Source organism: Sapajus apella, unplaced genomic scaffold (genome assembly GCF_009761245.1).
Source record: "Sapajus apella isolate SASKATOON/1434 unplaced genomic scaffold, GSC_monkey_1.0 scaffold35, whole genome shotgun sequence".
Lineage (NCBI taxonomy): Eukaryota > Metazoa > Chordata > Mammalia > Primates > Cebidae > Sapajus > Sapajus apella.
Window position 1 is genome coordinate 7,950,388 of NW_022436975.1, and position 12,758 is coordinate 7,963,145.

Consider the following 12,758-nt stretch of genomic DNA (forward strand, 5'->3'; position numbering starts at 1 on the left):
CTAAAATAATTATTAACAATTTTTTTTTTTTTTTGAGATGGAGTTTCGCTCTTGTTACCCAGGCTGGAGTGCAATGGTGCGATCTCGGCTCACCGCAACCTCCGCCTCCTGGGTTCAGGCAATTCTCCTGCCTCAGCCTCCTGAGTCGCTGGGATTACAGGCACGCGCCACCATGCCCAGCTGATATTTTGTATTTGTTTTTCTTTATTAATGTCCTTGTATCTATAATCACTTGTGCTAAAGTCACCCATTTTCCCAGGTAATACAAATTTCATATTCTCAGTCCTTACCACTTTACCCCTCACACATAGGCATATATCCATAATGCTACCTTTTTTCTTTTTCTTTTTTTTTTGAGACCAAGTCCACTGTGTCACCCAGGCTGGAGTACGGTGCCGTGATCTAGGTTCACTGCAACCTCTGCCTCCCTGGTTCAAGCAATTCTCTTGCCTCACCCTCCCAACTAACTGGGACTACAGGTGTGAGCCACCACACGAGGCTAATTTTTGTATTTTTAGTAGAGAGGGTTTTACCACATTGGCCAGGCTGGTCTCAAACTCCTGACCTTAGGTGATCCACCTGCCTCAGCCTTCCAAAGAGGATTACAGGTGTGAGCCACTGTGACAGGCCACATGCTACTCTCTTAAAGACAGAGGACCTGGGGTTGTGAGGGCTTGAGGAAGGTGGACATTGTTCAGAGAGGTGAGCTCCAGGCTAGGGAAGGGCAGAGCATGCTCTACCAGTGGTTCCCAAACTTGGTTGCTCATTGGAACCACCTGGCAAGGTTTTCAGTCTCTGATAATAGGGATTCCCCTCACCATCCCCAGCCCCTAAAGACTTTGATTTAACTGGTTTAGTTAGGGCCTGGGCATGGAGATATTTTAGCAGCTCAAGTGATTCTAATGTGCCGCCAGGGTTGAGCACCACTGCTCTGTATTATTTGCTGGTTGGTAGTTAGGTCTGTGGCCAAGTTCACAAGAGTTGGATGGAAGAAGAGTAGAAGAGGCAGCAGGGGCAGCTCACACAGTGGCAGGAGGACAGGCTGCAGCACAGATGGATGGACATGAGCAGGTGAGCAGAGTGACCAATCCTGGCCTGAAGTGCCATGGATCACGGATGAGATGATCATGGCGGTGCTAACACAGATGTTCCTAGAGGTCAGATATTTCGTTTTCCCACATGGATGATGGGATGTTCCTGTATGCTGTCGCATCCCATTATTTGCGGTAGTTATGTTCTACAGTCACTGTGAACACCGAATTAGTGAATACCAAGCCATTACTTCTTAGGTTCCTGTGAGTCTCTGGACACAACATTTTCATTACATTATGATTAATACATAACCTTACTCTGCGTGTGTTTCTGTTTAATGGACACCTTATTTAATATATGGCTGATTCATTAACCTTGAGTTCACAGCAGGTAAACAGTAGCTCCTGCCAGCAGGACACTTCTCCAGTGGGCACACCACAGCCTCTGGTGCTTAGCAACAACAGGTAGCACTTCAGCAAGCTCTACGCTTGGGGCCATTTATTTTCTGTTATTTCATGTTATTTTGTTATGCAGGGGGGAGGTTCTCACGATATTGCCCAGGCTGGTCTTGAACTCCTGAGCTCAAGCGATCCTCCCACCTCGGCCTCCCAAAGTGCTGGAATTATAGGTGTGAGCTACTGCACCCAGTTGCTTGGGGGCCATTTTAAATAGCAAAATCACCAACAAAAAGCACAGAAGTATGAAAAGCACAAACAAAATGGATAGCAGAAAGGATACCAGAAGGCACAGCATCGCCTTGTCCCACCACAGCTGGGAGGGTGTGCATGGGGCAACTCAAGATCTTTACTGCTCTGGGATGTGCATGTCTGTGAGTGACTGGGACAGCACCTCAAGTAATGATTTTGGGGTTGCAGATAAATTTTAGCAAGTAGGTAAATTCACAAATATGGTATCTGCAAAATGAGGATACACTGTACACAATTGATGTATTCCCACTACTTCACTGTCCTGTGACGCCCATCTTATTCCTTCCTGTCTTCAAAGGCCCGCTTACTCTGTCAAGGAGCCTTGGTTGATTTGCACCCTGCCTCTGATCACTGCCTTCTGTGCTCAATTTAGAGAATACTGGTGAGATAAATAAGTCAATCAATCAATTAACCAATCATTCAATTATTATTATTATTTTTTTAAGATGGGTTTCACCATGATGGCCAGGTTGGTCTTGAACTCCTGACCTCAGGTGATCCACCCACCTCGGCCTCCAAAAGTGCTAGGATTACAGGTGTGAGCCATCGCGCCCGGCCAAATCATTCAATATTAATGAGGTATTTTAAAGCACCCAACATAATTTTTGGGAGGTAGAGTGGGGAACAGATAAATATAAAAAGCAGTGCCTTTCCAAAATGAGTTTTGCAGTAGTTGAGGAGAAAAGGCTAACGTAAAACAAGGGCATGCTAAAAAGTACCTAGGCCTATTTAAAACCATCAGATCTAAAAAAAAAAAAAAAGTACCTAGGTTTAGTTGAAAAGAATGTTGCATACTCTACATGCTATAGATGCTTAGAAAAGTTGCCTATCAAGGCCAGGCACGGTGGCTTATGCCTTTAATCCTAGCATTTTGGGAGGCCGAGGTGGGTGGATCACCTGAGGTCAGGAGTTTGAGACCCACCTGCCCAACATGGCGAAACCCGGTCTCTACTAAAAATATAAAAAATTAGCCCAGCATGGTGGTGAGTGCCTGTAATCCCAGCTACTCTGGAGTCTGAGGCAGGAGAATCACTTGAATCCGGGAGGTGGAGGTTTCAGTGAGCTGAGATCGCACCTTTGCACTCCAGCCTGGGCAGCAAGAGCAAACCTCCATCTCAAAAAAAAAAAAAAAAAAAAGAAAAGAAAAGTTGCCTATGAATAGGAGCTTTAAATCAAACTTTCCTGAGAAACAGAACTTTCATGGGACTTTAGGAAGGAAAGACAGATATAGAGAATGATTGAACGAAGTATTCATCAAGTATAAATGCAACCTAAGAAGTGGAAATTAGCATAGTATTGTTTCTTCCAAATAAGAATGAAGAGATGAAGTTAGTGAGGACACCTTGTGTGTGAGGAGTTGGGAGTTGGGGAGCTGGGTGCAACCTCATGTCTGCCTGATGATGCTCTCCTTACCCCAGAGACATTTTACCAAAAACACTGACAGACATTCCTGATAGATTAGCCAATACCAAACGTTTTGAATCCTATTCTTATTTGCCACTCACGTTGAGCCAGGATCTCAAGGATTCATCAGTAGCAGTAGATACTTGAATGTAGGATTAACATATTTGAGAGGTCATTCTGAAGAAAAAAGCAGGCAATAGGCCCTCAGGTGAATTACTCCATAGGATTCTTTGTTTTTTGTTTTGTTTCATTTTTTTTTTCTTTTTTTCTCCATAAGATTCTTGATAAGTTTCAATCACACCCTTCCCATGGGCAACCCACCCCTTCTTCTCTTCAGCAGCAAACTAACTGAACTACACACCAGTGAACATCACAGGTATAAACCACCCTCCTTTTCTTCTTTTAAGGAATTCGTTTGCAAACTTTAGTACTCCTTTCCATAGTAACAAATGACTGCTGTATCAGATTGTGTCACAAGGCAGCTGCTTTGACCTCTTGCACTGCAGCTGGGGCCAGCCTCTTCAGAACATTGTTGAGAGAGAGAGCAAGTGCTTTGGGCAGTGTCTGGCCCATCGAGCCCTCTGTAAATGTTTGCTATTAATGCAAAGACCAAGTCTCCCACGGTGTCCAATTTGCTTCCTTGTAAATTCTGCAAGGTAATGCAATGCTGGGATCCCAGTGAACAGAATCTGGCCAAGAAGTGGGTATCCATGGTGTCCGAGCCTAATCTTACATCTTGGATAAGTTGAACATGAGCTTGAGCCCGCGGTCATACATTCTTTCAGCAAATACTGGTTAGGCATCTGCTACTTGCAAGCACTGCCCTACAGGCCGGCATGCGGGTGTAGCAGGACTGAAGTAACGGCCAGCATTCCCGCATGCAGGCGGTGCGGCCCCGGTACAGAAAAGTACACGAGATAGGCATCCTTACATCCATTTTCCTGGGGGGAAACTGAGGCTTTGAGAAACGGAGAACTTGCCGGGCCGTTTGACTCCACGTCATACCCTCCCCCATCAATGCCCTGAACAGCCCCCTGTACACCCTGAAGGAACTTACTTTGTAATGATTATTAAGAGCTCGAGACCCCGAGCCTCAACCCGGCATATCGCGTCCTCTCTCTACAGACCCCCTAGCGTTGGAAGGGATCAGAACTCACCTCCTCCGCTCCCGGGAGCACCCCTTTCCTAACACCTTGAGGAGGGGTCGGAAGGAAAGGAAAGGAGACCCGCGAGATGTCGTCGATGCGCCTGCGAAGCCCAGGCTACCCGGAGACCCGTCCGTCCGTCCGTCCCTGCAGGAGAAGGATGGCCCGGGCTCCTCCTCTCGCCGGAGCTGCAGGCTGAGTCGCCAGGTTTCTGTGCCTTCAAACCCTGCACGACGGCCACACCAAACACCCAAACCTTGGGCAGGGACCAAACGGTCACTTCCCCGCCCTCCGGGCTCAATATGCAAATCCGAGCACCAGGAAGTAGCTGGGACCTCTCGGTCGAGCCCAGAGACAGCCAGTTCCTCTCCCGCCGCGCCGGGCCGCGCTGCCGCTAGCTCCCCGGCAGTGGCGCCTCCGGGCCCGACGCGCTGCAGCCTCCAGCCCGCGGCAAGCTGGGCGGCCGCGCCACCCCCGGCCCCGCGCCCGCAGCCCCTTGCCGCGCGTCCCGAGTTCCCGGCCAGCAGCCTCCCCCTACGCGGGTCCCGCTGGGCCGCCCCGTCGCGCCCCTCGCTCTGAACTCAAGTCACCGTGGAGCTCCGCCGCCCCGAAACTTTCACCGCGAGCGGGTGAGTCCTCGGCGCGAGCCCAGGGTGGGCGCGGGCGGCGGGCGGTGGGTGCAGGGGCGGCGGCTGTGCCACCAGCCGGAGTTCCGGGCGCAGGTCGGCTCGGGGCCGGGGGCATCGGCGCGGCCCGCGGCAGCTTCCTGGCCGCACCGCCTCCGGCCCTGGCGGCGAAGACTCACAGATGTCTTCAGCCTGCGGGTGACCCGGCCCAGGGGAGCTAGGGCGCGGGGACCCGGGCTCCGCAGGTGTCCGCGCGCTTAGTCGCGCAGGAGGGCGGTGGGAGGTGCGGGCGTGGGGGCGGGCTCACCGCGGGTCCTTCCCGGCTCGGGCCCTTCCCGGCGCGGGCCCGAGGGCCGGCTGCTGTCCCCGCTCCGGCCGCCTCTCGCGCACCGCCGGCAAGTCCCTGTCGTTGCGGATTGGGCGCGCGGCGGGGATCCTGGAGAGGACTCCTCCGATTGTGCAATCTGGTCTCCGCTCTGGACCCTGGGTCCCCAGAAAATGGGAGGTGGGGTTCGGCCGACACCCTCTCCCAGGACCGAGGACCGCTGCCCTCCCTGGTGGCCCCGGGCAGGAGCGTGACGTCGAGGGGCTGCGGCGGAGGCTGGAGCTCACCCTCCCGCTGCGGCGCCTCTCGGCCTGCAGAGGAGCAGTCCGGTGCATTTGCCGGCTGAGAGGAAGCGAGAGTTATTTTAAGAATTCAGGGGTTGCCTTTCCTTCGCCTTGGGGGAAGGGCGTAAGAGTCAGTTCCCACTTTCCTGCATTCTCAGGGTCCATGGTGATATCTTCTTGCGGTGCATTTGTAACTTTCCAACCGCTGCCTACCCTGTGGACTTGTGGTTGTGTCTTTGTTTCTTTGCATGTCCGTGTGTGTTAATTATCCCCAATTCTCCCTTCTTAGCCAGCTCAGAATCCAGGCCTTGCACTTTTCTGGCTGTATATTTTAGGGGACCGATTATTGAACGTCTCTGGGCTTCTTCATCTTTGAGAGAGCATATGTATCTCAGGGGCTGTTTAGTACAAAGCCCCTACTACATACCAGGCATTTCATAAACGATGTTACTGTTATCTGTTGCAGTAAATTTTATTCACATAAACGAGGCTCCTTGATTCTTTGCAGCTTGGTGATTTTGAACCTAAGTCCACTGTCTGATTTAGCCATCTGACCTTATTAGTAAATCTGCTTAATAAATACGTGAGGGATCTGCTGCATCAAAGCAGGTGCCAGTACTCTGACTTGCCCTATAGAACTAGCCAATAAACTGGTGGGCTGCAGGGATGTTTTCTCTGTACAGCCGACACCTAAAGCCATGCCCTGGCGAATAGGTACTGCAAGATCCCAGGCCTTACTAAAGCCTTCTCTGAAAGAGTTAGCTTTGTTGGGAAAGGGTGAGATCCAGTTAGTCCCTTCGTTCTCATTTGGAGGTAAGCAGGTAAGCACTTTGAGGCTTGAAGAAATTTCATTAGATCATAGAGCCTCTGGTGACTGGGCCTCTTTTGATGTAAATGTGTGGCCCTTTTGCTGAGTGAAGGATAGAGGGCAGCAGACAGAAGAGAAAATAGGAGCCAGGAGACTTGAGTTTGGCCTCTTCCACCATTTAGTATGCGTGATTTGGGATAAGCCACTTGGGCCATTTATTCAGCTAATATTTCCTTTACAGCAGCAGCCAGAGTTATACTGATTTGTCTGCAGCTTGATAGTCTTCACCACCACAGTGGAAGCTCCATGAAAACGGCTTCATCTGTTTTGTCCAAAATGATAGCCCCAGTGCCTGGTACATAGTAGGTGCTCAGTTTGAGATTACTTGGAAAAAGGAATGAAGGCCTGCTGTGAGCTGGCCGTATGCAAAACTGAGGACACAGGGAGATGAAGAAATAGAGCTGGTCCCTAAGGTAGTTGAAGCCTACTGGCCTTTTCTGTTGTGGTTTCTAAAACGGGGATTTGAGGAGCTTTATTGACTCAAAGTTACCCAGCACTGAGTTACCTACATTTAGTGTTCTAAATGAGAGTCTCCACTCGGCACTGCTCTTCTGTACTTAGCACTGGAAGAGAGGTCCTGATGTGGGGTGGTTAAGATGTTTCCTGCAAAGGTAGTTGGTCCAATTCAGAAGACCTACATTATTTTAGAGTCATTCATGTTGCAAAGGTAGGTGGAGACTTTGTAATCCCATCCCCACCCCACCTCTCCAATGACTTTCTTTTTTTTTTTTTTTTTTTTTTGAGACGGAGTTTCACTCTTGTTACCCAGGCTGGAGTGCAATGGCGCGATCTCGGCTCACCACAACCTCCGCCTCCTGGGTTCAGCCAATTCTCCTGCCTCAACCTCCTGAGTAGCTGGGACTACAGGCACGCGCCACCATGCCCAGCTGATTTTTTGTATTTTTAGTAGAGGCGGGGTTTCACCATGTTGACCAGGATGGTCTCGATCTCTTGACCTCATGATCCACCCGCCTCGGCCTCCCAAAGTGCTGGGATTACAGGCGTGAGCCACTGCGCCCGGCCCCAATGACTTTCTTTTAGCAGAAAAGTGGTCCAGCACAGTTCAATGACTTTGAAAGCCTTTTACTTCTCTCTGTAGTATTTGTTTTCAGAAATAAATCCCAAACTATCTGCAATTCCAGTTGGTTCACATGACTATGTGGAGTTGTAACTTAACAAAATTAAATCATATTATCCATGTACAAAACCATACTAACTTTATAAATAAGGATACAATGTATACATGCCCACAGCAGGGAATATCGTTACATGCCCACAACTACTGATGACCTCGATGATGCTTGGATGAGAGTTAACACTGAAAGGCCACCACAATCATTAGTCAGGACATTGATCAATGTCAAATTGACAGTAGAGATGGCCTCAGGCCTTTCCCGGCTCTCCTTAGTGATGATGGTGAAGGTGTTAGCACCTTTCACTCGTTCAGGCCTCTGAAGTCTTCTTGAACTCTAATTTCATTTGAACCTTTTGTGGCTCCTATAGGATAGAGAGGGACAGAAACAGAAAAAGATTCAGGGGGCTTGTCCAAAATCATGGGCTTGGTTAAGTGGCACCATTAGGAGTAGTAGGTATGTTTCTTGGCTCTTTGTTCTTGTCCACCTTTGGACTTGGGGTGGGTGCTATATTACAGATGCCTCTCAACTTACGGTGAGGCTGTGTCTCAATGGACCCAATTGTAAGTTGAAAATACTGAAAGTAGAAGTTGTGTTTAATAAACTTAACCTACTAAACATCATAGATTAGCCTAACCTACCTTAAACATGGTCAGAACACTCACTTAGCCTACGGTTGGGCAAAATCATCTGACATAAAACCTTTTTAATAATAAAGTGTTGAACAGCTCATATAATTTATTAAATACTGTATTAAAAGTGAAAAATGAAATGGTCGTATGGGTACTTAAAGTACAGTTTCTACTGAATGCCTAATGCTTTTGCACCATTGTAAAGTTGAAAAATCATTAAGTCACTGACCATCTGTGCTTAAAAGCAAAGAAATAATTCATTTAACAGACATTTTAAAAAGGAAATCACAAGTTAATTTTGTTTTATCACTTGGTAATTGTCTGCACTAAGTGGCTAACTGCTCAGGACATAGCAGATGCACCATCAAGCTAGGTCCTTAAGCTGTCTTCTGGAAATGGATTTCTGTGCTTTTTAGCACTTCTTCCTGCATGGGGGTGGGAAAGGTGGTCTCCAGTAACTGCTAAGGTGACACCTATTCTGGCTGCTGTCCAAGCTCTAGTGATTGTCTTGGGGGGCAATCCATTGCTCATTGCTTAATGCAGAAGTACCTGAGTAATACTTTGCAAAAGGACTTTCCCCCCTTCTGCTGGAAGTGTCTCCCCATAAACTTTTCCAGCCTCCTGAATGGTTGTTATATCAGTGAGAGCATTATTCAAGGTGAAAATATAAATTAAGGAGACAGGGCTCATAGGATGCACATTAAAACACCTGCCCATTCTGCACACCTGCTGTGTGCAACACACTGTTCAAGGCCCGCAGTATAGATACACATTACCTCCCATCTGATAATGGAGGCCGATAATGAAGAGAAGAACATGGAAGAGGAAGTTGTTGGTTTTTTTTCCAGTCAGAAATAGTGAAAGATTTCGTACAGCTGCCTAGTTTCCTGATACTTAAATTGTGAAACTTTGAGCTCACTCCATTATCATTTCTAAAATTTATTTTGAGTAAGTTCTCATTTGGGGGAGACACCCTAGTATAGAGAGTGGTATGCAAATCTGACAATGGAGGGATTAGAAATTTTGTAACAGCCAGTTTAAAGACAAGGACCTTCTGAGATGGTCTTTGTTTGTTTGTTTGTTTGTTTGAGATGGAGGCTCACTCTGTCATGTAGCCTGGAGTGCAGTGGTGCAGTCTCAGCTCACTGCAACCTCTGCCTCCTGAGTTCAAGCAATCTTCCCTTCCTCAGCCTCCTGAGTAGCTGGGATTACAAGCATATGCCACCACACCCAGCTAATTTTTATATTTTCAGTAGAGACAGGGTTTCACCATGTTGACCAGGCTGGTCTTGAACTCTTGACCCTGAGTAATCCGTCCAACTTGACCTTACAAAGTGCTGGGATTACAGGTGTGAGCCACTGTGCCCAGCCCTCTCTTGTAATTTAGAAGAGTGAGTTTAAATAATTACTTGGGATGATGTATAAAAAGGCTCATCCATGCTGACAAGAGCAGGGGCCTGTAGTAGCCTTTGTTGTTTATACTTCATTTTTTTTTTTTTTTTTTTTGAGACAGAGTTTTGCTCTTGTTGCCCAGGCTGGAGTGCAATGGCGCGATCTCGGCTCACCGCAACCTCCGCCTCCTGGGTTCAGGCAATTCTCCTGCCTCAGCCTCCTGAGTAGCTGGGATTACAGGCGCGCGCCACCATGCCCAGCTGATTTTTTGTATTTTTAGTAGAGACGGGGTTTCACTATGTTGACCAGGATGGTCTCGATCTCTTGACCTCGTGATCCACCCGCCTCGGCCTCCCAAAGTGCTGGGATTACAGGCTTGAGCCACCACGCCCGGCTATACTTCATTTTCTCTCATTGCTAAATTAGCTGTCAGCATTCCTTATTTGCCACAGAGCTATTTCTTGAAAACTGTATTTACACTCGGAATATAATTTTCCTTGGTATAGAACTCTTCCACAGCATTGCTCTTTCACTGGGCATTATCAACCCTCAGGCCAGTCCCCCCACTTCTGCTCTCTCCAGTTCTTTCCCTATCATCTTACAAAGGCTTCTTCAACCAGGAATTGACATGAGCTGACCATGTATGGGAAGAGGTTGGCAGTCTCTTTATTGTAAATGCTCAGTGTTCAGAATGCTGCTACTTAAATGACATCCTATAGAATTGCATGAATCAAGATGCATTTTTTTTTTTTTTTTAATTTTTTTTTTTTTTTAATAGACGGGGTTTCGCCATGTTGTCAGGCTGGTCTTGAACTCCCGACCTCAGGTGATCCGCCCCCATTGGCCTCCAAAGTGCTCGGATTACAGGCATGAGCCACCGCGCCTGGCCTCAAGATGCATTTAAAGAATCCATTTCAGGCCGGGCGTGGCGGCTCACACCTGTAATCTGAGCACTTTGGGAGGCCGAGGTGCTCAGCATGGAGAAACCCTGTCTCTACCAAAAATACAAAAAATTTAGCTGGGCGTGGTGGCGGATGCCTGTAATCTTAGCTATTCCAGAGGCTGAGGCAGGAGAATCTCTTGAGCCTGGGAGGCGGAGGTTGCGGTGGGCTGAGATCATGCCATTGCACTCCAGCCTGGGCAACAAGAGTGAAACTTGGTCTCAAAAGAAAAAAAAAAGGAAGAAAGAAAAAGAATCCATTTCAGGGCATTTCAGTGGCTGTTTCTTGATGGTTTAGACTCTGCTTTTGGGTTGTAGGACATTGGGAAGAAGCCTTCGTAGCTGAGTTTTTTAGTTGGTCTTATTTCCTTTCTATAGTACATGCTTCAGACAAAATTACTTATTGCCTGCCTGCCTTTCTGTGGGCATCTGAAATCTCGCTCACTCCTCTGCTGACACCAAACCATACTGGTTGGAAGCTTCTTTCCAGTCCCCGCCTTCCTCCCTACTTTGGTAAAGCGTTGGGTGGGGAGGTCTTCGGGCGGTCTTTGGGCCCACCTTGGGCGCTGGTGAGTGCACAGTGAGACTGGAGAGGCGGGTGTGTATTCATTCTGCCTCCCACTGAAGCAATGACATCATCTTGGTGTTTGGGCCTCTGGGTGCCCCCACTCTTCCTGTAAATGTTAACCTCCACGAGGTGAGGGGAATGGAGAAGCCTGTCTCAGAGAGGCCCTCTGGAGAGGGAGGACCACTTCTGCTTTCCAGGGGGAAGCTGTGACACGGAGAGCAGAACTGCAGGCCGAGGCTGGAGGGAGAAGGCCTCAGAGGAGGCGGGCAAGGAAGTGATACTTCCTCCTCCCCAGCCCGCAGCCAGCCTGGGTCATTTGCCTGCGGCCCCACCTTCATTACCACCCAGAGCTGCGTTTTCCTGGGGGTTCTTTCTACCCTCTGCTGCCCTCTGCATTTTTGGTTTGCCCTTAAGTGAGGGGTGGGGTGGGGGTGGGAGAGAGGAGGAGCCTGCTCTGCCAAGCCCACCCTGGACAGGCCTGACGTTTTCAGCAAGGGAAAACTGTACATTTTGAAATTCCCCATCATGGAAAGTGTTATGAAACTCTTGGGTAGATGTTTTGAAATCTTTTTATGTTCAGGCTGCATAATAATTTTTAAATACTAACTATAATAATTCAGGACTATTTCAAAATTTGTTAAATTCCATGTTAAATTCTTGGGATAAAACAGTGGCTGTCAAAACATCTTTTTTTGCCGGGTGGCGAGGCGGTGGGGGGCCATTGAGTCTCCCTCTGTCGCCAAGCATGGAGTGCAGTGGCGCCATCTCAGCTCACTGCAACCTCCACCTCCCAGGTTCAAGCAATTCAGCTGTCTCAGCCTCCCAAGTAGCTGGGATTACAGGCGCATATCACCACACCTGGCTAATTTTTGTATTTTTAGTAGACACGGGGTTTTGCCATGTTGGCCAGGCTGGTCTTGAACTTCTGGCCTCAAGTTATCCATCCACCTTGGCCTCCCAGCATGCTGGGGTTACAGGTATAAGCCATTGTGCCTGGCCCCTTATATGATTTTAAAGCAGCAGGATATAAGGAGCAGTGGAATGAAGACAGTGGGACTGCAGAGGGCAGGTGGGGACAGACAGGGAACTTTGGAGCCAGAGTGGCTTGAAGGGCACTTGATGGATGTAATTCTAAGAGTCCTGTCCCAGGAGAGCTGAAGCGCTGTAAATGTTGTAAATAGAACATTTTCTTAAAGAACCTTCGACTGCTATGTTTAGTATTCAGTCTAGTGAACTTTTCTTGGGCACCTATTAGGAGTCCCGCACAGTGTTAGCGGTTGGGGTACAAATCTCCTGTGTTGGTGGAATCCTGAAGGGAGTGGGCCACACACCCTGGAAGAAGGGGCTTTCCTGAGAAAGGACAGCCCGACTGTGCAGGGTCACTCCGCATCAGCAGAGCTTGTTCCGGAGACGCAGTGGGAGGTCCACAGGCAGGTTGGGAGGGTGCTTGGCCCTGATACTAAACGTTGGACTTCATGGCATCAATGAAGGGGAATCACTAGAGCCTTTTAGTGTGAAGCGAATTCTTTTTGTCCATCACAGGCAACTTCTTGCCTAGGCTCTTTTACAGTATGGCAATTTATGATGTAGCCAAAGGGTGAAGACACGTGGATCACTATCTTACTGCTTTGAGTAGGTGGAGAGTTGAAGGACTGAACGCTACTTCTCCAGAGATTAATTTGAAGCTAGAAAATAACTTATT

General features: G+C 48.4%; 2 protein-coding genes across 3 annotated transcripts in view; one reads left to right on the forward strand and one right to left on the reverse strand.

Annotated features, from left to right (window-relative positions):
* The first annotated feature begins 4,195 nt into the window (after positions 1-4,195).
* LYN (LYN proto-oncogene, Src family tyrosine kinase) overlaps positions 4,196-12,758 on the forward strand; it is a 139,283-nt gene continuing 130,720 nt past the window's right edge. For both annotated transcript variants that reach the window (XM_032296117.1, XM_032296118.1), the window contains exon 1: positions 4,196-4,917. The gene's annotated coding sequence lies outside the window, so the exon portion shown is untranslated. The remainder of the gene's footprint in view (positions 4,918-12,758) is intronic.
* On the reverse strand, positions 4,912-5,823 carry LOC116563482. Its single transcript, XM_032296120.1, has one exon. The coding sequence runs from the start codon at positions 5,572-5,574 to the stop codon at positions 5,218-5,220; it is 357 nt and encodes a 118-aa protein (XP_032152011.1). The 5' UTR covers positions 5,575-5,823; the 3' UTR covers positions 4,912-5,217.